General features: G+C 35.7%; 1 protein-coding gene across 4 annotated transcripts; it reads right to left on the bottom strand.

The window, feature by feature from the left end:
* Positions 1 to 16: 16 nt before the first annotated feature.
* Positions 17 to 26,922, bottom strand: LOC129256380 (protein polybromo-1-like). Of its 4 annotated transcripts, XM_064096685.1 has the most exons (13): positions 26,771 to 26,922; positions 25,785 to 25,933; positions 21,316 to 21,473; positions 20,331 to 20,479; positions 19,169 to 19,468; positions 16,173 to 16,323; positions 15,212 to 15,396; positions 13,848 to 14,010; positions 12,697 to 12,854; positions 12,020 to 12,179; positions 8,651 to 8,823; positions 2,878 to 3,042; positions 17 to 1,797 (listed from the first exon to the last, which is right to left on the bottom strand). In XM_064096685.1, the coding sequence occupies exons 6-8, from the start codon at positions 16,300 to 16,302 to the stop codon at positions 13,933 to 13,935; spliced, it is 393 nt and encodes a 130-aa protein (XP_063952755.1). In that variant the 5' UTR covers positions 16,303 to 16,323; positions 19,169 to 19,468; positions 20,331 to 20,479; positions 21,316 to 21,473; positions 25,785 to 25,933; positions 26,771 to 26,922; the 3' UTR covers positions 17 to 1,797; positions 2,878 to 3,042; positions 8,651 to 8,823; positions 12,020 to 12,179; positions 12,697 to 12,854; positions 13,848 to 13,932. The 4 variants fall into 4 exon arrangements, with proteins under 4 accessions (XP_063952755.1, XP_063952752.1, XP_063952751.1 ...); XM_064096682.1 differs by lacking the exon at positions 2,878 to 3,042; XM_064096681.1 differs by lacking the exon at positions 17 to 1,797 and having other exon boundaries at positions 2,560 to 3,042.
* Positions 26,923 to 27,988: the final 1,066 nt, after the last annotated feature.

Raw genomic sequence — 27,988 nt, 5'->3', positions numbered from 1 at the left:
TCAATAACATTATTTAAAAAAAAAAAAAATTGGGGGGGGGGGGTGCAAACCAATTCTACGACAAGTAGGTCCAGGGTAAAAAACCAGAGGTAAAACTCATTATGGAAAAACTCTGGAAAACCTTTGGATCCACTTTTGCAGAATAGTCAGCACAATATAAGGACAAATACAAACTTCATTACGATAAAGTTACAAAGTTAATTCTACAAATATTTTACATGGCCTAATTACTGCACCATCTTATTTCTATTGAAGCCTTAGACTTACAATACTAAGTATGAATAAGATACCTTAAGCCTAATAAGATGGGGGGGGGGGGGGGACACGCCTTCCCCTCAGCATCTTTTGTGATAAATCTGGAACATGAAAAGCCAGCACTGCATTTTTCTATTACTTGTTCATTCAAGCCTCACGTAACTTTGAGACCAAATTTGAACCCCCTATCCCGAGTGCGCCGTTCCGAAATTATGCAACATTTTATGCAACATGCATGCTTGACACAAAATTTCTCAAAAACATGAATTTGTGTACAATTGTAATATAGATAGCATTTTTAGACAAAAGTCATGAATGTATCAATCTACTTTTCTTGAATATACTCAAGTAATTTCATTTTATTTATGAACATATTTCCATTGAAAAACATTAAAATACAAAGGAATGAAATTGTGATAGCAACATTTTTTTGGGAAGTACATTTGATGAAAATCCTGCAAGAAGCGTGAATAATAATTAATTCAAGCAAAATTGTGATTTTACGCATAAAGTAGCATTATTCTTTTAATTTTACGCATAAGTTTTTGAGAGAATATGACTTGAATGTTTTGGAGATTATGCAAGGGATAAGGTGCATGCCATGGACAACAGCCGAAAAATAAGGGGGGCGGAATCAGCCCCAACCAACCCCATCTTCTTAGGCATAAAAATCAGAAAACAAATGATAGCTTGGACCTGCTCCTTAGATTGATACTGAAATGCTTTGGAAAACTTGACATTTAGTTTACACTGACATTTCCTTCATTGAATTTGAATTACATGACAGAAATCTCTGATATTAAATACAAAACCTGAATTTGATTTCTCAAAAATGGCGTTTGCTCCTCTAGTCACCTGGGTTCTGTAACACAAAACTTTGAAATGGATTGCAAATACAAAACAACTATTCTGATTGGTTCCTCGTGCATGCTGCAATGACCTTCATTGGCCATTGCAATTAGTAATTGATTGCAAAACATTTGTGCGACAAGAGACCTTAAACTAAACAAAAAAAGGGTATTCTAACTTTGTCCGATCAATTATTTAGCTGGTAATTCAACCATAATTGCAATCCTTTAAGTTATTCAGGAATGGTTTATAAGCCAACTGGGGAGCGTTTCATCAACATTTTTGTCCGACAAGTTGTCAGATCTGACATCTTTCGTCGATTCTGATTGGCTGAGAGGCACTGTTACTATAGTAACTGTCGGATAAAATGGGACTTGTCGTATAAAACGTCTGACAAGTCCTTTCATGAAACGCTCCCCAGGTCAGCTATTCATCAAGATTTGTAAAATATCACGATAAGAGTACCACCAAACCGAGAAGTCTTCTAGCAGGTATTGTGCCCATGTCTCAAATGCTACTCCGATGGGCAACCCATACCTCACACAAATACTAATAGATGTTACCAGACATTCCATAGCTATGATGATTTCAAGATTGGTGTCATGTCCCTGTCTCTGGTAGACTAGCTCTTATGCCTAGAAGATGGTTAACGGTAGATAAGGGTTGGATCCACATTGTTACTGGGTGGTGTGACTGCAGGTGTAAATAGAAAGAAGAAAATATTTTTTTCATCAACATTTCTTTAAAAAAAACACATTAATCTAACTGTATCACATGTATATAGGAAATAATTAAATTTGCTATGGGACAAATGCAATACCGAGAGAATACACCAAAACACTTTTCAAGAAATCTAATTTGGCAGGTTTGCACCATTGAATAATATATCATAAAAAACATCTCACAAAATCACTTATGTAGTTTCGATATGTTTTGAAAAACATTGCAATATCACAGTATAATTTTTATTTCCACATAACATACATTTCTTACTTTAGACACAAATTTCTCCAAAATGTTTCCTCCTGACAAGAGCCTGCTTGTAATATACACCATTAACACTTTATTTGATGGGATATAAAAAAGTAGGTAAGAATGAATCGGACAATTGCACCTGTGAAATTGTAAAGGAAGATATGAAATACCTCAACTGAACTGTCCATACCTGATTTTATTATTTATGAGGTAATTGGATGTACATGTATCTGGGCAATTCCATAAAATGATCAACCTTTTTGTACGTCCGACCCCCATTTTTCTCAAGTTTCACTTCACTTTATAAACTGATCAAGTCATGGTCCTTTGAGAACATTACAGACTGTCAAAAGAACAAGAATTACAATACCAGTTACACCATATATGTATTTATATTTTTTCATATACATTTCTTTTTTGGATATATTTATATACATATCACTTATACTTTATAGATACATATTTACACTTACCTTCTTCTCTTAGTTTGTTTTATGCTTTATCATATATACTTATATGTCTTTTGCACATTATCAGTTGTTCCCCATTCTTTTCCTTTTTTTCCCCCCACTCTTATGCACCAGTTTATTATGCCTTTCTTTGTAACCTGATTGACCCACCTCTCACTAATTCTCTTGTTATTCATCTCTTCCTCATACCCTCTATCACTGTTTTGTTCCAGATCCTGTTTGATGTTGCCTGCCTCATTATCTTAATCCCTCTTGGCTTGAGGTCTTTTACTTACACTAACTTCCCTTTGTGTCTGCCTACTCCTTTTCTTTCATCCCCTTCACTAACCTGATTGGTCTTCTCTACTCACTAATGCCCCTTTTGTCTCCTTGTTTCTAGTGTTGCTGTAGCTTGTCTGTGGTCTATATTATGGCTGTTCCACTTTATATGTTTGTCATTTTGCCTCCGACGAAGATTCTGCTAGGATGGAAAGCTTAGGCCCCTATTGACTTTCTAAAAGAACAAGAAATCAGAGACAGAAAATTTCATGAAGGTCCCACATATAGGGGGTTGGACGTCCATATTTTATGGAATTGCCCATCTACCTGTTATGCCAGTTCAATGATTTATTTTGCTGTCCAAATATACGATTCAATTTTTCAAGCTTAGCGCCCCGGTGCCTCTCCATCCGTGTGATCAACGCAAATTTGCCTGTGTACGCAGTTACAAAATTACACAACATTATGTAAGTGCATGCCATGTCCAAAATTGCTCAAAAATATAAATTCATGTACATATCAAATGCAAATTGTGTTTTTAGTGGAAATTCATTAATGTCTCATTATTTCTACTTTCACTGACTAAAATCAATTAATTTTGCCTTTCTTATGATCAAGTTTGCAACCATTTCCACAAAAAAATTGAAAAATAAAAAAATACATAATTAGTGAAAAACAATAAAATACACAAGAAAATATTGGGATACCAAATTTTTTAAAACTGCATTTTAGATCAAAATCCTACATGTACAAAGAGTCTGTGAATAGAAAATTAGCTGTTTGGGGGCTGTATCTATTAATTAGAGCAAATTCTTTATTTTACGTATAAATTAGGATAATTAACTGATCTAAAAATATCTTATTTTTTCCGACAAATTGACCAAATTGTAGATTTCATCGAACACTACCTCTGTGCAAATTTTTGCTGCGCTCGCATGATCGTTGGCTGAGATCTGGGGGGGGGGGGGGCAAAATCTGCCCCCCCTCAGCTGTGAGATGGATCCAATTTTCTAAATAACCTGGCTCTATTTTGGTTAAACCTAAATCACTCAATATGTTATTAGATTTTAATGTCAACAGGACCGTGTTGAAAACTGTGTACAGTATCTGAAAGTGTTATCCTGTATACAAATGCCTCAATTAATAATGAATATGGCAAAAAAGCCAGAGATCTGAAAGGCACTGAAAGGTGTAGGCTGATTGTCCTAATAGCGTGCATACATGCTCACCAAAAACAAAGTGCCCGCACCAGAGAACTGATCATCTTCTCTAACAGATGAGAAGAGCAGGGAGTGAGAAGAGAACTAAACTGCCCCGGAGGTAGTCGTATAATGCTTGATTTAAAGGAACCAGAGAAAATGGACAGATAATACAAATATTTCTGTCAAAAGCTTACTACAGAAGAGGCACAGAGCATGAAGAAGACTTCTCACTAGACTTAAAGGGGTTGTGACCAGCAAAACGGTTTGATGGTCAAATGGTACAATATAAATATTGATGTTCGTGGGGCTGTTTCCCTAGCAATCCCTGGACCTAACAAGTGGAACGCCTCTGGCAGTCTCGCCTGCATTACGCGATGTTAATATCGCAGCAGTGCTAACTTTGAAAACTACTATAAAATAATCATTCACAAAAACACCATTCATATAATGACATAATACCACGTTCATTGACCATAAATGACATTTGAACGGTGACTTAAGACTTGTCAACTACACCCATGTCCACATTTCATTCACTCTATCTATAAACTTTCAAAGTTATGATGGCAATTCAACAATTACCCCAACATGGCCTAAGTCTATTGACCTTAACTGACCTTTGACCTTGGTTTTGTGACCTGAAACTCACAGGGGATGTTCAGTGATACTTGATTACTCTTATATCCCAAGTTTTATGAACTAGATCCATAAACTTTCAGAGTTACGATGGTAATTCAACATATACCCCCAACACGGCCAAAGTTCATTGACCTTTAATGACCTTTGACCATGGTCATGTGACCTGAAACTCGTACAGGATGTTCAGTGATACTTGATTACTCTTATGTTCAAGTTTTATGAACTAGATCCGTAAACTTTCAGAGTTAGGATGGTAATTTAACAAATACCCCCAACACGGCCAAAGTTCATTGACCTTAAATGACCATTGACCATGTTCACGTGACCTATAACTCGCACAGGATATTCAGTGGGACTTAATTAACCTAATGTCCAAGTTTCATGAACTAGATCTATAAATTTTCAAAGTTATGATGGTAATTCAACAAATACCCCCAACTTGGCCAAAGTTCATTGACCCTAAGTGACCTTTGACCTTGGTCATGTGACCTGAAACTCAGGCAGGATGTTCACTAATACTTGATTAACCTTATGTCCAAGTTTCATGAACTAGGTCCATATACTTTCTAAGTTATGATGTCATTTCTAAAACTTAACCTTCGGTTAAGATTTTGAAAATAATTCTCCCAACATGGTCAAAGTTCATTGACCCTAAATGACCTTTGACCTTGGTCATGTGACCTGAAACTCAGGCAGGATGTTCAGTAATACTTGATTAACCTTATGTCCAAGTTTCATGAACTAGGTCCATAGACATTCTAAGTTATGATGTCATTTCAAAAACTTAACCTTAGGTTAAGATTTGATGTTGACGCCGCCGCCGCCACCGCCGCCGTCGGAAAAGCGGCGCCTATAGTCTCGCTCTGCTATGCAGGCGAGACAAAAACAGGTAAAGAAGGAAGCTGTATGTAGCTCAGAATAGGCTGGTCATTTCAAAGAGATAGATACCAGCAGATCAGGAGGGGTTGGAAGTAGGATACCCATCAACCGTCAGAGAAGCCTAAGTTATTGCATGAAAAAGTCTAGCAATAGCACCGAACGTGATTAGTAAGACAGGGAGACATCTGATCAGTACACAAGACTGAAAGGGCTTCATGTCTGGAGTTGTAAGGAGATCTTACAATCTTCCTAGATCAGTAGGGTAAGGGCGGAGCATGCAGCTAAGTGGTCGGTAGTTGCGAGGAAATTGAAGGCACAATGCTGCCATGAACCGGAATGAGTTACAGGTACAAGATAAACTACTTGCATTATCAAATACTGAAGAAGGTAAACCTTCTCTTTCTTCTGAATACGTGTGCTCCAAGCACTAATGAGGGAAAAACCAAAGCCGGTAGTCAGTGTACAAGATCCAGAAAAGATTGAGTCACAGGGGATCTCTTATGGCTAGAAATTGCCTGAGTCAGACAGAGTAGGTGCTCAGGGGACCAAAGCTTTGAAGCTGGATCGCAGTAGCACACTCATATGAGGTGAAATACCAGTTTTAGTATTCTAGCTCCTGAGTAAAGCAGCAGCTCAAGCTAGCTTGTAGAAGCCAGTCGTCTGGGCAGACAAAACAACCACAGGCCACAAGCCCCAGGGTAGGGTGCCATAGCTACGGTTTTGACACTGGAATAGAGTCACTTGTACTGTGGGAACAAAGGCAATTACTTTCTCCATGTTGGAGATCAATCTCAAAGTACCTGAGCACATGGAAATGGACAAGGCCAACTCTTCCCAGGATGGTGGCAGACTCTAACAAGGAATGCCTTTAATGGAGGTCAGGCAGAAGAGACCATTTTAAGGGAAGCCTTCAAAAGCCCTGCTTTAGCAAGGTGGAGCCTTGATGGCAGACACTGTGCCCTTGTCTCTGCCCCTGCAAAATGCATCAGTGAGAGTTTGGCAAGTTTAATGCCCGATCGGTCCACAATATCGCCAGATCTGATGCCTCAGGAGTTGAGTCGGTTGGAGGGGTCATATAGTGGGGGACAACGGCCGGGAGTTGTGGAACACTGGCCAATGCTCCATGTGAAACGCCAAGTCTAGCAATGCGAAACTTGGGTGCAAGCAAGCTATGTTGGTCGAAAGTCCAGTAAGAAAGAGGAAAAATATTACTTTTCCTGGTCATGAACTGGGCAAAGAATAACCTAAAACCAAACAGACAAAACCGTAATGAGGGGAAAGGTAATTTGAGTAATGAAAATCAACCAAATGGCAAAATGTACACAATGTCGGTAGAGAATCTTAGCTGCCATGTGTTGACGGGAGCAAAATGAACGAAGAGGAAGAGTAGCAGATTCGCATTGATCACATGGATGAGAAGCCGATGCATGAGGGCGCTATGCACAAAAGTTTGAGTACTATGTTCGGGCAGTAAGTTAAATCAATGAAGTAGCATTAAAGGTAGATATATCTGATTGCTGACGCGAAAAAAAGTTAAAATACTTGGTAATTGTCCAACTTATAACCTCTGGAAGTCAAATAAATATGTAAGTTACTACATTCCAATCGATCACAAGACCAATGATCTACTATAAAAATCATAATTTATAAAAGGATGTACTTTCTTGAATTCAAAGGAGGATAGAACCCTTGAAACCAGTTGAATTCATGGAAAAGAGAAAATCCAAAGAAACAGATCAATGAAAATTTGAGGAAGATTGACAGAATCACAAGTTATTTGAATATTGACATCACTAATGCTATGTAGATCCTCCCACTGCAATGCGACCAAGATCACACACGTACAACTTTTCCATTACTTCAGTAGGGGAAGGCGGGGTAGGTTGTGACACTTTTTGCATTTTGCATGTTAGAATTGATATGAATAATAATATTGTAGTATTAAGGACCTTGCCTTTAAATTTGATTCTTGGGAAATATTTTTCACCTATATATAACTTTCTACCCCCACACTGAAAGTCATTGTGACCTTTGAAAAAAACGATGTCAAATGGCTCAACTTGCCCCATCTGTGGGGTAAGTTGTGCTACCTTCTGGGATAAGTTGAGCCACAAAAACTATGTACAAAATGTATGCGGGAAGAACCGGCATGTCAACGTTTTATTTAAAGACTTTTCACTTGCTAATTCTCTATAAAACATCCTCTAAAAGTAAAAGAACTGTCATGTGAATTTGCTCTGTTCTGCCTCCATATCAATGGCTTTTAAGGTTTTTTTTTATTTTTTATTATACATTACCATAAGAATTACCATGGCACAACTTGCCCCATGTTGGCTGGCACACATTACCCCAGTCCGAACTTAATGCGATATTTTCACATCCACACATTTCTTATGCATCCATCATGTAAAAGACTATGACAAGAATGAGAATCCATACCTGGACTAACAATATTGTTCTTATTTCTTTGTTATATTTAAAGACGTGTGTGGGTAAAAAGCACTTTTCTATATCACACCATTTTTTACTTTTTTGGCTGAAATTTGTATTTTTCCCTCTATAAAAGTACTTTTTGTTTCAAAGTTGAAAACAATGTGGTGGGGTTAAGGGTTATGTAATGAGTCATCAATGCATGACACCACCACAATGTCCGACTCATTCATTATTGGCCTGGGGGTGGTGGCTCAACTTGCCCCTATGCTCAACTTACCCTGCCTTCCCCTACATATTTCACTTCTATTTTCTCTTTTATCTAGTCTATCGCAAGAATAGGTGTTCCCTTTTTGGAGAGAGGACATGAAATAGAGGTTTCACAACAATATATCCTGAATGAATCGATTGTCATATCATTAGAATGAGCAAAAGATGTTTGGAGTATATTTTTGTCTAAAGGGGAGAGCCACACATGTGGGACATCACAGATCTTGTTCGCATTGCCAATGGAAAGATGTCCATAGCATTAATGATCGTAATTGTCTTACTGCCTTTTCACCCAAACTTTTGTTGACCTTATTCTTAGATTTTTCTGCTTTTGCATGGGCTTACTTGCTTCAAAGGTTTCATTCTCCTTTAAAATCAATTATTTGCAGAAGGAATCGAAAGGACTAAAAAGTCATTACTCACTGGAGATGTAGTCTTTAGAGAGCATAAAAGAACGTTTTCCAAAGGTATGATCCATGCCAGAAGATTCCCCCACACAGCTTAGGAACACTTCACTCTGATAAAACATCTTGGTAGGAGGATGAACAGTCTCAGATGGACGAATGAACACAGTTCCAAAGAAGAAGGTCTCACCACTATCAGAGTATTGGAGAAAAAGAGAACGGGTCGTTGAAAGGATAAATTAACGATGTGATATGTTCAAGAATTATAATTACTCTCCAAGGTCATCATAATTTTTTTTTTAGTTCTCCCTTCGCTAATCACGAATTGAATGTAAAAATGAAACAAATGAACATCACATCCTGTATTTCATAATTGAAAGTACGTTATCAATTTATATTACAGTCCATGTGAGGACCACAAGAATACAAATTTTAACAGTGACAAAGCTTCTTTACTTGTTACACAAATATTATCAATCAAATGTAACTTGACGTTATGTTAACGATCATAAAAGTAGTTCAACCAGAAAGGAACAAAAGATCACCCAAGTTTTTGTATAAATATCTAAAATACATTTACAGTATTGTTATTGAAGAAAATAATTTGCTCAGTAATATATCTTAGAATTTTGTCGGGTCGGCAGATCTTTTTTTTTTTTATAAAGTTATAACAGTGCATGTGCGCATGTTCAGTGGGGGCTCCAGTTTAGATTCCATAATTTTACAGCATTCACTTTACATAAACTATGACAGAAATCCCTCCATCTTTGTCTATGTAATTGTTTGATCACAATAGTAGTCTTTCTCTTCAAAAGAATCCTCGGTCATTACTTGAATTTAGCTTTAACAATACACAAGTGGAACGCCTCTGGCAGTCTCGCCTGCATTACGCAATACGATATAGCAGCAGTGCTTCCTTTGAAAACAGCCAATGAATAATTATTCACAGAAGAAAACAATATTATATGATAATAAAATATTATATCCATTGACCCCAAAATGATCTTTGACCATGATCATGTGACCTAAGACATGTGCAAAACAACCATTCATACTTGATTACCCTTATGTCGATGTTTCATGAGCTAGATCCATAAACTTCTTAAGTTGTCATGACAATTCAATGCATACTCCCAACACGGCCAGAGTTCATTAACCTTTAAATGACCTTTGATCTTGGCCATGTTCCTGAAAATCACACAGGGTATTCAGGGATACATTGCTGCTCTTATGTCCAAGTTTCATGAACTAGATCCATAGACTTTTAAAGTTATGATGACGATTCCACAAATACCCCCAACATTACCAAAGTTTGTTGACCCTAAATGACCTTTGACCTTGGTCATGTGACCTGAAACTAGCACAGGATGTTCAAGGATACTTGATTGCTTTTATGTCCAAGTTTCATGAACTAGATCCATAGACTTTTAAAGTTATGATGACAATTCCACAAATACCCCCAACATTACCAAAGTTTGTTGACCCTAAATGACCTTTGACCTTGGTCATGTGACCTGAAACTAGCACAGGATGTTCAAGGATACTTGATTGCTTTTATGAACTAGATCCATAAAATTTCAAAGTTATGACAATTCTTCAAATTCCCCCAATATGGCCAAAGTTCGTTGACCTTAAGTGACCTTTGACCTTGGTCATTTGACCTGAAACTCGCACGTGATATTCAGGGATACATGGTTGCTCTTATGTCCAAGCTTCATGAGCTTGATCCATAAAATTTCAAAGTTATGATGACAATTCTTCAAATTACCCTAACATGGCCAAAGTTCGTTGACCCTACGTGACCTTGTACCTTAATCATGTGACCTGAAACTCAGGCAGGATCTTCAGCGAGCGGTACACTATTACCCTTCTGTCTAAGTTTTGTGAACTAGGTCCACATACATTTGAAGTTATGACAATATTTCAAAAACTTAACCTTGGTTAAGATTTTGATATTGATTCCCCCAACATGGTCTAAGTTCATTGACCCTAAATTACCTTTGACCTTGGTCATGTGACCTGAAACTCATGCAGGATGTTTAGTTATACTTGATTACCCTTATGTCCAAGTTTCATGAACTAGGTCCATATACTTTCTAAGTTATGATGACATTTAAAAAACTTAACCTTGGTTAAGATTTCAATGTTGACGACGCCGCCGTCGCCGTCGGAAAAGCGGAGCCTATAGTCTCGCTCTGCTATGCAGGCGAGACAAAAATTGACATGTCGATAGTCGATTCGATGTAAAACCGTATGAAATGTAAGCATGAATTATTAGCAGAAATAAGCATTACTTTGATGAATCTTAACTTTCCAAACTTTGTAGGGAATGCAACATTCCACACATTTTTTTATCCTTATAATGTATGGTTTGGCAGATCAGAAAGAAATCACGATACGCTGAACATATTCCATATATGGGCAGCGTTCTTTGTATCAAATCGAACATGGCAGATCTAGACACTGTCTGAAATCATTGTTAAAGAACTGAATTGGCCCTCACTAAAAAAGTTCTTCATAGGGCCTCCTGTGTTCTAATGAATAAGTGCGTTAACAAATCGGAACCAGTTGCCAGACCATGTATGGTTTTCAAAATTTCTCCACTCTTTAAGATACCTACTTAAGTGCATGTAGACAAATCAGATCATCCCTCTTAATCATTAGGCCTATCATGATACTATCATTCACTACTTTATTATTCATTTGCCATTCCCACAAGTAAACTTAACCTCGATTCCTATCCTGTTTTGTCCCCACATCTCACTCCATGCATTTTAACGATAAAACATGTTTTCTCTTTTACTTTTTATCCTGATGTATGTTAGTAATAATGCCAGCTGACGCGATGTCTTTCGCTTTGATTTTCATATCTAAATTAAATTGATTATCAATGTGTAGTGCATTGCTTAATATTTGAACAACTCATCCTGCATATAATTCATCCATTTTCATATGATTTTTATTTTAAGAGATATTTTCCATTTTTTTACAAGCTTTATGAACTAGACAGAGGCCCTGAGGAATACCAGCTTGTTTTAATGTCACCATATTTTGTATATATACATATATCTTGCATATAACTTGCCGATGCCTTTCATATCTCGTAACATATTCATGTTTTCACATTACTTTATTAAGTCCTCCTTTTCTACGTTTTCATATATTTGTTTGGATATGTATGTTTAATTGTTTTTATGCTGATCAGACTACTCTGTATAAATATTTGAGAATAAATAAATGAATGAATGAATGAATAAATAAATGAATACATAAATATATGAATAAATAAATAAATAAATAAAAATATTTCAGTAGAACATCTCTGTACAGTGTACAGCTAAGAACCGAGAGATCTTTTTGATAAGTGAGTGATGCACACATTACATACCTTGCAATCATCCATATCTTGTATCTATCCTGCAGATATGAGGTCTTCCTTTGATAGTCTTGATGTAGACAGCATCACCTAGTTTATACCATACTCCATTCCATCAGATCTGTTCATAGTACACCAGAAATCCATCACCAGCTCCTTCTTGTAATACATCCTGTATCCAAACACATCACAGTAAAAACTATACTTAAGTGTGTCAAGTAAACATCAGCTTGCCAGTAATGAAATTCAAACACTGCAAGCATGAACATTGAAGGTGATTGCGAAGTACATCTAAAAAACAGGTGCAAAATATCAATCATATGTTTTTAATAAACTATACTAAAAACTAGATATCACAGCCGACTGGGACAAGTTTATTCTTGAACTTCCCTGAAATAAATCTAAACGATTTCTTTATTTTGACTTTAGAAAAAATTTAATTAGGAAAGTTGGCCTACTATGCAATCAAAGATGTTAGTTTTAACGACAATCTAAAAAATTGTGATATAAATAAAGCTCTGAAATCAACGACTATCACAGCCACATCAGTATGAATTTACATGTATAAAATGAAGATATGAAACTTCCTGAAAAAAAAAACCTTTAATGGGCTACAACTGAAAATGGAATCATACAAACTTCAGTTTGTTTGATGATACCTGAACAAATATATCAAAAAGCTTCCTTACCCCACTTTCCTTGTCAAATGCTGGTATGTTTACTGATGAACCAAATCTATCAGGAGAATATCTTGTGGTAATCCAGCAAACACTGCTTCCACTCTCACTGTGGATAATGGTTCATCACGATCAATGATCTTTGTTGAGCTTGTAGGTACTGCCCAGTTCTATATTGAAAAATTTAATGGGTCAGAGGTAATCTTAATGCTTCACAACTAGCAAACTCAACAATATATGCTGTATCCTAAGAACAACTGATCGCAACTCTTTCTGCAACAAAATCAGTATAATATAATTTTTAGGTTTCTGCTATAAAATGAAGTTTAACTACTAAAATATTATACTGATATGTGTCTGTAAAAATAAAATCAGAATCCTAATTTATGTCAAGAAAAAAAAGTCTAAATATCATAATTTGGGATTCAGAAATATTTGTGGCCTTTTATGTAAATCCAAAAAAAAAAATATCAGAAGTAATTTCCTAAGTATTATATTGCCTTACAAATTCTTTGTGTATTTTCTTTCCTTTACTTTTCCCTTTTTTTTTTTGGGGGGGGTTCTTTATTCTTATGGAAATCATCAGCAACACTATTTGAGTCATACAATATAAAATGAATTGATTTCAATGAGTAGAAGAAAAATAATGAAACATTTATGTGCTTTAGCTAGTAATAAAATTGCATACTTGCATTGAATTTTCTGATGATTAATTTACTGTCAATGTATTATTCCATTACTGTAAATTCATGGCTCAATTTAGTTTTTAAACTACTATGCCTGTATTTATTTTGTTACTTTTACTCATTAAAACCATTTACCCACCCGTCCGTCCGTCCATCCATCCATTTGCACATGAAATGGTATTGGGGCAACGTTGGATCTGACATACATTTGCAAAATATTAATCGTAGAACCATGTAAGCGGGCTTTGCAGATTTGATCTTAAAAGTTGCGCAAGATTTTAAAGAAAAGAAGATCAGGATATGTGACAAAATCTTTTTCGCGATTTGGACCCATCATGCAAAGTGGGGAACCAGGGAGGCATCCCCAACCCCCAGCCAAGTAGGGTTAACTTTGGATGCACTTAAACACTCCCTTTTAAATTAGAAAACATAAAAAAGAGAGTGTGGAGAGAGAATATGAAGTTGATTAGTACACACCTTGTAAATAAGTGAGCCTGGTTAACTGAACTTGTATGCATTGTCACACATAAGAATGAAATCATAGACCATATCTTCTAGTTGCTCACAGCCTCCAGATCTTCTGTTGGATATGTTGCCTGTCCATAGAGCACTTGATCACCCGATAGTATTCCGGGTGTTCCTATGGAAGGAAAAAAAAGTCATTATTTTTCTCAATATTTCACTACTCATGCCAAGTCATGATAATTTTACAGCATTACACCTTTTAATATGGAGCACACAGTGGAGATGAACTTATTCAGGAAGGCCCCATACATATGGGTTGGGATGTATACAGCATGGAATTTGTTAAATCATTCTTTTCCAAATTAAACATGAAACTGTTTTGTAACTTTATGAATATAAAAGATTATCCAACAAAAAGAGTAATTTTATTTTGCATTCCTAAAAGTTTTTTCGTGTGAAATGGACAGGGAACAAGTGGAGCGCCTCTGGCAGTCTCGCCTGCATTACGTGATTCAATATAGCAGCAGTGCTGACTTTGAAAATGATTATAAAATAATTATTCACAAAGAAACACCATCCACATAATATGCTACTACATTCATTGACCCTAAATGACATATGACCTTCAAGTGACCTACGACTTGAGCAAGATGAGCAATGACACTGGATTACCCCATTGTCCACATTTCATAAACTATATCCATAACCTTTCAAAGTTATGATGGCAAATTCAACAATTACCTACAACATGGCCAAAGTTCATCGACCTTAAATGACCTTCGACATTGGTCATGTGACCTGCAACTCGCACAGGAGTTCAGTGATACTTGATTACTCTTATGTCCAATTTTTATAAACTAGATCCATAAACTTTAAAAGTTATGATGGTAATTCAACAAATACCCCAAATATGACCAAAGTTCATTGACCCTACATGTAAATGACCTTTGACCTTAATCATGTGACTTGAAACTTGCACAGAATGTTCAGTAATACTTGATTACCCTTATGTCCAAGTTTCATGAACTAGATCCATACACATTCTAAGTTATGATGTCATTTCAAAAACTAACCTTAGGTTGAGATTTGATGTTGACGCCGCCGCCGCTGTCGGAAAAGCGGCGCCTATCGTCTCGCTACTTCTGAGAATCTGAATTACATGCAAGTTTTTAAGTTCACCATGCAAAGATTTTGCATGAAAAGCATGAATGATATAAAAATAACACTCTTCCCATTCACAATCTGCAAAGATCATTTAAAACAGTTGAAAAAACCCACATAACTGCAGCAAACTGAATGTTATAAAAGTGCATGTTGTTGAGTGCCCTACCATAAAACTACAGCATCAGATTTCAGCTCTAATCATAGTTACTCACATTCTTAGATGGGAGTCTGAAAAATGAAGGTGAAAGCTCTCTTCCATGTTGATCAGTGTGGCTCTTAATAGCATTTAAAAGCTCATCCAGTTTCTGGGATAGAGCACTCAACGTCTTGGCTGGAGATCGTTTCACTGGGGTCCTCTTCTGTCCAAGTGATTTAGGCGTACCAAAACCACCGCCGACTGTTCAATAACACAAAAAGGAAAACAATTATTATATCAACACTACTATTTATCAAATGTAAAATAAGGGAGGGAATCTTTAAAATACCATGCACATTTGGTTATAATTTTATACCAAAAAATGTAAAATAAGGGAGGGAATCTTTAAAATACCATGCACATTTGGTTATAATTTTATACAAAATTGATTTTGATATAAGTAGGCGGATGTATATAATATTAAATACATACACAAAAGCTATGCCTGTGCAAAATCTTAAAGAGGAATTCAAAAACCTATTTGTTTTTTGACAATGTAGAAGCCCTCAAACTTCTCTGAGGCAACCCTGAGTTCTAATCTTGAGTGAGAAAAAAGACAGAAAAATTGAACAGGGTTCAAAGGATTTCAAGAAAACAAAATTCCCTGATGAAGTCTAAAAATTCCATGCTAATTATTTCAACTAATTTTTTTTTAAGAGTACACAATTATTTTTAAAGTTAGAGGCCTTATCTGGGCCATGCATGACATATGCAATGCAGGTAAAGAGACTATGCTAAAAAACCACCATGGCAAGTCATCTAATGAATGTTTTGATTTGCAACAAAATACAACAGAGTCTGAGTCTGACTAACTACTTCTGATTTTTGGGCCTGTAAAAAATTCTTACATTTCCCTGACTTAAATAAGTAAGATAATTTTGCCTGATTTCCCTGATGGGTTGGATCCCTATTAGTCTGAACTCTGCATTACGAGGTAACAAACCAAATTATGTATGCCAGTGACTTTCTCTCCTTACCTGGCCCTGAACTTTGAAGACAGACTAATTTCATCACTCGTCTTTCAGAAGTACTTCCAAACAGATCAGCATCCTCATAGACCGTAGAGCCTTCCTTGCTGTAATGACGGGAAACGTCCGGATCCTTCATCAAAGCTCCCTAAGATTGATGCTATAATGAATATATTAACACAAAATATACAAGTTTGCAGATTCATATTGGAATACATATTTTTTTATGAAGTTATTCGATTTAAACTGTTTGGAAAAAGTGACAAAAACTGCCTTAAAACTGATCAAATATTCCCTTAATTTATATCATACTGCTTTGAAATGAATTAAGAATGTATATTTCACTATTATAACTCTAAAACCACCGGGGGGGGGGGGAGGTTGAATCACCCCCCATTGATATTTTCTGTGACCATTCCGCTGCGCGAAATTTTTTGACCACGCTACCCGCTGACTTTTTACTTTGAAGTCTTGCGCATTGAGACCATAATTACGATGCCCGGGTATGCGGTTCGAAAATTTCGCTACATTACCTTAGTGCATGCCAGACCCAAAATCGTGATTTTGTGTACAAAATCAATGTAACTTGACTTTGCTCATCTTATTCATAAAGATAATGAATATTTTAACTTTCATCAGCTGAAATTAATTGATTTTAGCATAATTATGCTTCAAAAAGATTCTGCTATAAATTTGGTGAAAAAACAAAGAAAGACAAAAGAAATACATAAAAAAATTATAAAACAATTGAATAAATAAGAAATTCATTTTCAAACCAGGATTTTTTTTCATTTGTAATTGTTAGCAATGGTAAAAATAAGTTTTACACCAAAAGTTAGCATTCTATGAGCTTTTTATAGTGAATTAGAGCAAAAAGTATGATTTACACATAATTAATTCATATAAAAAAATTAGATGATTTCAGAAAAATTAACCATGCAGCCTTGTATATTACATCCCATACTATTATCATGCCAATTTTCACAGCGTTTACATGATCGGTGGCCAAGATCATAAGGGGGGAGGGTTGATTCAACCCCCACCTGGTCATCTAACACCTAACAAAGATGGTCTGGTTTTGGAAAATGGAGTGAATTGATGAAATATTTCTGTCCAAAAAGAGGGAAGATTCGCATATGCAAGTCTAGATCTAACAATGTGAGCACAAGGGGACAAATAGAAGTAACATGGTTTGGGCCTTGGAGCACTCTACATCCTGTCATGAAAGGGGATAAATTTGATTACCTGTCAATATTTCCTTATTTTTTTTACAGTTGATGAACATATTAAGTTACCCAAATGAAGAGAAAAATTGTCCAAACTGTCACTTGAAATCAATTTTTTTTCATGCGAGCAGCCATCTTGGAATCTGACATCTATCCACTCAATGTCAAACTTTACTTAAAAGATAAATGAAAATAGTTGCAGTAAACACTGATTTCATGAGAAAGTAAAACCAGGCTTAATTGTCACTATATCATCGAGGATCTAGATCTGGTACAGTTACATAAACTGAACTTTGTGAAATCTTGAAATCTACGCTGAAAAATGTTCACACTGAAGATCACCAACACAGTTAAGCGCACGTGGGACAGTGTATTATTATTGCTTTGAATGTCGGCCCGACGCTTGACCCAAATCCCGTGCTTATTTGCTAATTTCTCAGCAATTACACAATATCTTCCAGAATCCTTTGGCACATATTTTTTATTTATACAAACAGACACTTTGGTGGTCATTTTATTGGATTCTGTACGAACTCATTTTGAAATTGTTACAACTGGCATTTATCTTGAACAAGTGGAACGCCTCTGGCAGTCTCGCCTGCATTACGCGATTTAATATAGCAGCAGTGCTAACTTTGAAAACTACAATAAAATAATCATTCACAAAAACACCATTCATATAATGACATAATACCACGTTCATTGACCATAGATGACATTTGAACGGTGACTTAAGACTTGTCAACTACACCCATGTCCACATTTCGTTCACTCTATCCATAAACTTTCAAAGTTATGATGGCAATTCAACAATTACCCCAACATGGCCTACGTTTATTGACCTTAAATGACCATTGACCATGGTCGTGTGACCTGAAACTTGCACAGAATATTCAGTGGTACTTGATTAACCTAATGTCCAAGTTTCATGAACTAGACCCATAAATTTTCAAGGTTATGAAGGTAATTCAACAAAAACCCCTAACTTGGCCAAAGTTCATTGACCCTAAATGAGACTTTAACCTTGGTCATGTGACCTGAAACTGGTGCAGGATGTTCACTAATACTTGATTAACCTTATGCCCAAGTTTCATGAACTAGGTCCATATACTTTTTAAGTTATGATGTCATTTCAAAAACTTAACCTTCGGTTAAGATTTTGAAAATAATTCTCCCAATATGGTCTAAGTTCATTGACCCTAAATGACCTTAGTCATGTGACCTGAAACTCAGGCAGGATGTTCAGTAATACTTGATTAACCTTATGTCCAAGTTTCATGAACTAGGTCCATATACTTTTTAAGTTATGATGTTATTTCAAAAACTTAACCTTAGGTTAAGATTTGATGTTGACGCCGCCGCCGTCGGAAAAGCGGCGCCTATAGTCTCGCTCTGCTATGCAGGCGAGACAAAAATGAAACGATTATTCTTTTTTTTTCACTATTTAATATCTAACAGATATGCCACAGGGTGAGGAAAAAAATCCTGAAATCTTTGTGAAGTATGGAGAGCAAAGCGAGCGGAAGTCCCGCCTTACATGGCATGGGGTTCAGGGTAATTTTAAGGGAGTTTTTCATTGATTTCTTTTTTAACTCTTCCCGCTTTTTTGCACAAAGGTTATACGCAACCGCCTGTTTTAAGTGTTTTTCTATATTAAACATTTAAACATTTTTTTAAATAAACATAATGACTCAGCCCTACTTCAGTTTGGAATGATGATCAGAAAAATATAATTTGATCAGAAGCTAATAAGTATATTCACATTATTATTGTACTCACCTTGTCATTCTTGATGTTGCTTTCGATAGTCTCCAAATCGATTGGTTCAGTGATGGTGTGATGAAGTCTGGATACTCCTTATGGCAGTCACATTTCCCCTCCTGTGGCCGTACAGTGAGTCGAAAATGGTCTTTTAAATATTTCTCATACCAGTTTACATATACATCATTTATATAGAAATACATGAAACAACCATTTACAACTCCCTGTGCGGGCACCGCAGGGGAAATGTGACTGCAGCATTTGAAGGCTTCTTCATAAATAGGGAAATGGAAATAAGCCGCTATGTTCTGATTCCTCCTGTAAAGAAAAAAAAACATCATTCGCGACATGTCCTTTCATACATGCTACAAAATTATTGCTATGAAGAGAACTGGATAGAATTTCAATCTCTACACTTGCTATTTAAATTGATGTTCTTGAACTACATGGCAGCTTCAGCAAAACATTCAAAACTATGTGTGATGAAAGTCAATGGGCACGCAGGCTTACTTTCGATAATGACTGAAATCTAAAATATCATTAGATGCTGGCCTGGGGAAAGTTGCATAAAGCCCAGTGCACACTACGCAATTCATTGCGATCCCAATTTCAAAGAAATTGTATTTACATTTGACATGAACATTCCAACCAATAAAATCAGACTTCAAAATAGTGGAAGGACTATACTGAAATCAAAATTCAGTCTACTTCGGGCCTCACTGTAGGAATAAAAGAACATTTAATTCCAAATCGTAATGTCATCATCATCATCATCCCCTTCAACTTGAAGCCCCTTTAGACATTACTCTGACCACAGGGCGTGCTGCAAAGCAAATTTACGATTTTATTATTCCTAACATTATGCCGAATTTCCAATAAAATAATTTTACTTCTTGGAAATTTCACAAATTGCTTTACATCATGTCACAAAGTGTGTGCTGGGCCTAAATGAGAACCTCTGGCATTTTTTTTGCCAGAGTTTTTTATGTGTTAAAGTCTCAATGGCATAATTATATTTGCCAGATTTTAAATGGCAAAAGATTTATGCAACAGGCCCCTGGTGTCCAGTGTGCTTTATTGTCAATCTACATATCAATAAATTAAGCACACTGGTGAGCACAGGAAGACGTCCATCAAAGGGTAACTATCATGGAACTGCAGTCTATGACAGCCACTTTACCTTGTACTGTCTCAGGGTTTGATCCAGAGCCATCATCTTAGGTTTCTGGATAGACAGTCCACATCTGAATGTCTTGTCTTCCAGAGCGATGCTCCACTTCTTCCCCCCATTTTCGCTCCCTTCATCTTCACTCTCATGTTCCTTATGAACTGCAAATAAAATAAAATGCCTTGTTTACATGAAGGTAAAATAACCTGCGAAACACTCAGCTACATACATGTAGCTGTCCAACAGTGCTGTGACAATAGTTCTCGCATCATCACCACCCCCATATAATATTCATAATGGAACCTCCTGGCTATATTACACAAAATATCACACACAATACCATAAACACACTATGTAATTTCATAAAAAAGTTGACTAAAAGCGAATGATAAGTATAGGCAGTTGATATTGATCTATTCAGTAGATAGCTAACTGTCTAAAAGTGGCAGAGTGGTTTTGAAGAAAAGGGAAAGTGGGGTTAATGGAATATACAGGCTAAATACCGATTGTAATTTGTTGAAAACATTGTGTAAAACATAATGATAGTTGATTTGAATTTATTTAGTGGATCTTAACTGTTGTAAATGTGACAGTGGTTTGAAGAGGAAGGAAAAGTGGGGTTGATGGAATATACAAGTACCGATTGTAATTTGTTGAAAAAGTGGTGTAAAAAAGAACGATATATAGTTGATTTGGAATTATTCAGTGGATCTTATTTGTCGTAAATGTGGCAATGGTTTTGAAGAGGAATGAAAAGTGGAGTTGATGGAATATACAAGTTAATCGCAAAGTTTAATTTCATTGAAAAGGTAGAGTAAATTGTAATGTAGGATTGAAGAGAGTTGGGCCATGAATATTAAATATTTATGTAGATTTTTTAAAAATGCATTATTATCAAGTATAATGGAATGGTCCAAAACTATATTCAAACATTCAATTCACCCCGACCCCATCCCCCCCAAAAAAGGAAATAAGACTACATGTATTCTGAACTAACCTCCATTATTCCTGAAATGGGATTCGCCCACAGCTACCAGCGCGGTGGCCCAAGCAGACAGAGCTAGCGGAACATTCCGGCAACTACAATGCGAAATTGCACATTATCAAGTCCATCATGTCGTTCTGGATAGCAGAAACTTCTCAGCGCTCAGGGTTCTGCAAAATCGGAGTAAAATACAATGTATAACATAATATATACCTCAGTCACATTTGCTCTACGGCGGCCTTACGGCGAGTCGAAAACAGCCGTTTTATTTATTTTTATTCAAACCACTTACAATGTATGCACTAGATGTGTAGCTATTACAAAAAATGTTAAAGACAGCTACTTTCGACTCACCATACAGCCACCGTAGCGCAAATGTAACTGAGGTAACAACAATCCTGCATTTAGGTTAGTTACCTACTCATAAGTAATAACAAAAATATCAATTACATTTTCATTTTACTAACAAAATAAGACAGATATTTTAATTCATCACAAATTCTTCTATAGTAGACTGTCACAAAGCAATGGGGCATTGCAAGAAACTTACGATGAATTGCACACATCCTTATGGGTTCCACAAATCAATCACGTCGTTCACACTATGTCTTGCAATTAATTGCAAATTTGCATTTGATTACTGGGCCTCGTCTTACATAGAGTTACAATTGATCCAATCAATTATAACTCTATGGAAATCCATCCGTGTCATAATTTTTTTCTACAAGAAATTTGCAAACTGTCCTTTGTAAACAAAGAAGAACACACCAAATTGTCAAGATGTTTAAATTTAAGAATTAAGAGAATTTAAGTTTTTTGGAACAAACATGCATTTCATATGTTGACGTTGCTGGCTTTCCATAGTTGCGATTGATCAGATCAATCACGACTCTTTGTAAGAAGGGCCCCTGATCTGCTTCTTGCAACAAGGAATGCAAACTGATTCGCTACAGCTACAATTGATATATCAAAATTGCAATGAAATTTGTCACTGACTAAAATAAATGTAGGACAACTTTGATTCATTTTCTCACTTGCCTAGTAATAATATTCTGGATAATAAGCTTTGCCTAAAATTGCTGTTTGTCATGTTGAGGGAAAGAATTTAAGGTGTAGCATTACTCAGAGTTTTACAAATGAGATCCTGGAAAATATCAGTTTTAAAATGATCATCATATCAGAGAGTGATATTTGTTTCATTTATCTGATCTATATAAAGGAAAAGATGAACCAGTATGAATAAATTAAAGTGATAAATAAAATTTATTTTAAATGGATTTTATATAAAAAACAAATGAAAAAAAAAAATCTTTGTGCATGTACAAAACAATTTTGCAATCTAACATAAATCAATTATTAGTATAATATACAGACCTCCAGATCATCTTCCAAAAATAATATATTGTAACAATGTATTTCAAATGGATAAAAGATGAAGACCAATTAACAAAATGCAAAGTAGATCCAACTTTACATCCAAATGTTCATAAGTGATGACGAGAGTAGTAATCAAATGTCATTATCATTAAGAATTCCAGTTCATCAATATCATTTCCTGTCAATTGCATGTTAATAATGAAAAATTATATTAAAAAAAGTTATCAAAAACTTGCTCAGAAACTTGGTTGGAATTAAAACATTACTGTTAAAGCAGATACGAACCAATAGCGCCATTTCGAGTCCTCAATTACTCATACTTGGTCAGTTTCCTGACCCATAATGCTAGTGCAGTAATATAGTAATGCTAGTCTAGTAATATAGACCCACTTGAATGATACTATGCTAATTAACTACTCAATACATTCATACCGCAATAATTATGTTAACAAGTAGCAAAACAATTACTTTTCCTCTCAAAACATTTTGGTTTCTCTATACAAATACAATTAGGTATTTTTTTCTCTCTGTAGTATATCTGAAAACATATATTTTAAAACTATAGATATATTTATAACACACGGTCAATGAGAGACCACACACAGTTCCCTCCCCCTTTAAAACATGAACAATGTAATCATGTAAAGTAACAATCCCCTACATGTATGTATCTCTCAGTTTAATACTGGAAATCGTTGCTGCCTGATCCCCAATCTGCGACAAGGTGTTGTTTATCATAGATGGTGGAGATTTTTACCTGGTGATTGCTAAGAAAGCATGGATGCTTGTACATGTAAGCAAGCAACCAGAAGACTGATGGCTTAAGGTCCTCTCCGAGGGACCTGGTATTGAGGCAGGGCGCGACAAAACCGCTTGCATTTCTCAAAGTCAATTGCCCAATCTGGCAAGTGGTTGTTTTGGAAATGAAATAATAAAATATCAGTAAATTTCAATCTCTTGGATAATCACTATTATCTCTCGTATAATGTCAAACCAGTACAAAAACAGTGGAAACTGATGTAAAATCAGCGCCAATTACCGATAATTTATCGCTAGGTACCTCGTTCGAAAGAACCATGCCATCGCATCTTACGTTCTTTGTGCGCATGCACTACTAAAGTACTATCTTGCGCAATTTGCAGATGCAAAAAAAACACACAAAAAAACACCAAAGAGGCTAAACTTTCAAATTTTGCATCTTTAAATAAACGTAATGACTCAAACCTACTTTGCTGAAAATAAACTTTTAAATGTGTGTTCTTCACTTTACACGATCATCAATTGTTATTTTGTATGGCCTTTACAAATAATAGTACTATCATTAAAAAAATAATGAAAAAACAAAGAAAATAATAAAACAAATTGGGCAAGCAGTTTTTTTTTCTGTTGGGCAAGCAAATTTGTAGATAAAAATTATTATTTAACAAATAACAAAATTTGAAACTTGATTATAAATAATTATTATTATAACAATAATTATTATTATAATCAAAATTTGAATGTTATTATTTGTTAAATAATAATTTTTATCTATAAATTGTTCTTCAAAACGGGATTTTGTAACATTGCTCATCACAGCTACGTCATAACAAAGCGGTTCAAGCCTATTATATTTGTGGTGTTTACACAAGATTGGTCTGGTAAGAAACCTCTCATTTTTCATATTTATACGAACAGATTTTTTGTACCTTCATACGCATTAGGCGTATGAAGGTGTATACATGTAGATAAATAAAATCCAACAAATTCACACGATTTCTAGCTCTAAAGATGGATTTCCTAGGGAAATCCATCCGTGTTTACATGTCTCGCTTAGCTATGTACATGTACATGTATGGGGAGCGTTTCAAGGCTCTGTGATGTAAAAGTATATGTAAAAATGTCATCACTGATGTAAAAAATAAAATTATCAACGCTTAGGGTCTACCTCCAAATCTCGAAGATCTCCGAAGATCCTTTTATACTGCGGTCGAAATCATGCAAACAACAATCGAAATGTGAACTAGAATTTTAATTCGTCATGAGGACGAATTAGGTGATCTGTCTCTGATTTCATGATCACGAAGACAATAAGCATGTTTATGTTTTACATATACATCATTTATATAGAAATACATGAAACAACCATTTACAACTCCCTGTGCGGGCACCGCAGGGGAAATGTGACTGCAGCATTTGAAGGCTTCTTCATAAATAGGGAAATGGAAATAAGCCGCTATGTTCTGATTCCTCCTGTAAAGAAAAAAAAAACATCATTCGCGACATGTCCTTTCATACATGCTACAAAATTATTGCTATGAAGAGAACTACATCATCCTTGGATAGAATTTCAATCTCTACACTTGCTATTTAAATTGATGTTCTTGAACTACATGGCAGCTTCAGCAAAACATTCAAAACTATATGTGATGAAAGTCAATGGGCATGCAGGCTTACTTTCGACAATGACTGAAATCTAAAATATCATTAGATGCTGGCCTGGGGAAAGTTGCATAAAGCCCAGTGCACACTACGCAATTCATTGCGATCCCAATTTCAAAGAAATTGTATTTACATTTGACATGAACATTCCAACCAATAAAATCAGACTTCAAAATAGTGGAAGGACTATACTGAAATCAAAATTCAGTCTACTTCGGGCCTCACTGTAGGAATAAAAGAACATTTAATTCCAAATCGTAATGTCATCATCATCATCATCCCCTTCAACTTGAAGCCCCTTTAGACATTACTCTGACCACAGGGCGTGCTGCAAAGCAAATTTACGATTTTATTATTCCTAACATTATGCCGAATTTCCAATAAAATAATTTTACTTCTTGGAAATTTCACAAATTGCTTTACATCATGTCACAAAGTGTGTGCTGGGCCAATGAGAACCTCTGGCATTTTTTTTGCCAGAGTTTTTTATGTGTTAAAGTCTCAATGGCATAATTATATTTGCCAGATTTTAAATGGCAAAAGATTTATGCAACAGGCCCCTGGTGTCCAGTGTGCTTTATTGTCAATCTACATATCAATAGATTAAGCACACTGGTGAGCACAGGAAGACGTCCATCAAAGGGTAACTATCATGGAACTGCAGTCTATGACAGCCACTTTACCTTGTACTGTCTCAGGGTTTGATCCAAAGCCATCATCTTAGGTTTCTGGATAGACAGTCCACATCTGAATGTCTTGTCTTCCAGAGCGGTGCTCCACTTCTTCCCCCCATTTTCGCTCCCTTCATCTTCACTCTCATGTTCCTTATGAACTGCAAATAAAATAAAATGCCTTGTTTACATGAAGGTAAAAATAACCTGCGAAACACTCAGCTACATACATGTAGCTGTCCAACAGTGCTGTGACAATAGTTCTCGCATCATCACCACCCCCATATAATATTCATAATGGAACCTCCTGGCTATATTACACAAAATATCACACACAATACCATAAACACACTATGTAATTTCATAAAAAAGTGGACTAAAAGCGAATGATAAGTATAGGCAGTTGATATTGATCTATTCAGTAGATAGCTAACTGTCTAAAAGTGGCAGAGTGGTTTTGAAGAAAAGGGAAAGTGGGGTTAATGGAATATACAGGCTAAATACCGATTGTAATTTGTTGAAAACATTGTGTAAAACATAATGATAGTTGATTTGAATTTATTTAGTGGATCTTAACTGTTGTAAATGTGACAGTGGTTTGAAGAGGAAGGAAAAGTGGGGTTGATGGAATATACAAGTACCGATTGTAATTTGTTGAAAAACTGGTGTAAAAAAGAACGATACATAGTTGATTTGGAATTATTCAGTGGATCTTATTTGTCGTAAATGTGGCAATGGTTTTGAAGAGGAATGAAAAGTGGAGTTGATGGAATATACAAGTTAATCGCAAAGTTTAATTTCATTGAAAAGGTAGAGTAAATTGTAATGTAGGATTGAAGAGAGTTGGGCCATGAATATTAAATATTTATGTAGATTTAAAAAAAATGCATTATTATCAAGTATAATGGAATGGTCCAAAACTATATTCAAACATTCAATTCACCCCCACCCCATCCCCCCAAAAAAAGGAAATAAGACTACATGTATTCTGAACTAACCTCCATTATTCCTGAAATGGGATTCGCCCACAGCTACCAGCGCGGTGGCCCAAGCAGACAGAGCTAGCGGAAGATTCCGGCGGCTACAATGCGAAATTGCACATTATCAAGTCCATCATGTCGTTCTGGATAGCAGAAACTTCTCAGCGCTCAGGGTTCTGCAAAATCGGAGTAAAATACAATGTATAACATAATATATACCTCAGTCACATTTGCTCTACGGCGGCCTTACGGCGAGTCGAAAACAGCCGTTTTATTTATTTTTATTCAAACCACTTACAATGTATGCACTAGATGTGTAGCTATTACAAAAAATGTTAAAGACAGCTACTTTCGACTCACCATACAGCCACCGTAGCACAAATGTAACTGAGGTAACAACAATCCTGTATTTAGGTTAGTTACCTACTCATAAGTAATAACAAAAATATCAATTACATTTTCATTTTACTAACAAAATAAGACAGATATTTTAATTCATCACAAATTCTTCTATAGTAGACTGTCACAAAGCAATGGGGCATTGCAAGAAACTTACGATGAATTGCACACATCCTTATGGGTTCCACAAATCAATCACGTCGTTCACACTATGTCTTGCAATTAATTGCAAATTTGCATTTGATTACTGGGCCTCGTCTTACATAGAGTTACAATTGATCCAATCAATTATAACTCTATGGAAATCCATCCGTGTCATAATTTTTTTCTACAAGAAATTTGCAAACTGTCCTTTGTAAACAAAGAAGAACACACCAAATTGTCAAGATGTTTAAATTTAAGAATTAAGAGAATTTAAGTTTTTTGGAACAAACATGCATTTCATATGTTGACGTTGCTGGCTTTCCATAGTTGCGATTGATCAGATCAATCACGACTCTTTGTAAGAAGGGCCCCTGATCTGCTTCTTGCAACAAGGAATGCAAACTGATTCGCTACAGCTACAATTGATATATCAAAATTGCAATGAAATTTGTCACTGACTAAAATAAATGTAGGACAACTTTGATTCATTTTCTCACTTGCCTAGTAATAATATTCTGGATAATAAGCTTTGCCTAAAATTGCTGTTTGTCATGTTGAGGGAAAGAATTTAAGGTGTAGCATTACTCAGAGTTTTACAAATGAGATCCTGGAAAATATCAGTTTTAAAATGATCATCATATCAGAGAGTGATATTTGTTTCATTTATCTGATCTATATAAAGGAAAAGATGAA

Source organism: Lytechinus pictus, chromosome 3 (assembly GCF_037042905.1).
Source record: "Lytechinus pictus isolate F3 Inbred chromosome 3, Lp3.0, whole genome shotgun sequence".
Lineage (NCBI taxonomy): Eukaryota > Metazoa > Echinodermata > Echinoidea > Temnopleuroida > Toxopneustidae > Lytechinus > Lytechinus pictus.
The sequence above is the reverse complement of the archived record's forward strand: the minus strand, read 5'-3'. Positions and strand labels throughout refer to the sequence as shown.

Coding starts and splice junctions, on each gene's coding strand:
- LOC129256380 (XM_064096685.1), bottom strand. CDS start 16,302: ATGAAGGATCCGGACGTTTCCCGTCATTACAGCAAGGAAGGCTCTACG. Junction 15,397..16,172: donor TCTTCAAAGTTCAGGGCCAG/GTAAGGAGAGAA, acceptor GTTATTGAACAG/TCGGCGGTGGTTTTGGTACG. Junction 14,011..15,211: donor TCAGACTCCCATCTAAGAAT/GTGAGTAACTAT, acceptor TTCCTTCCATAG/GAACACCCGGAATACTATCG.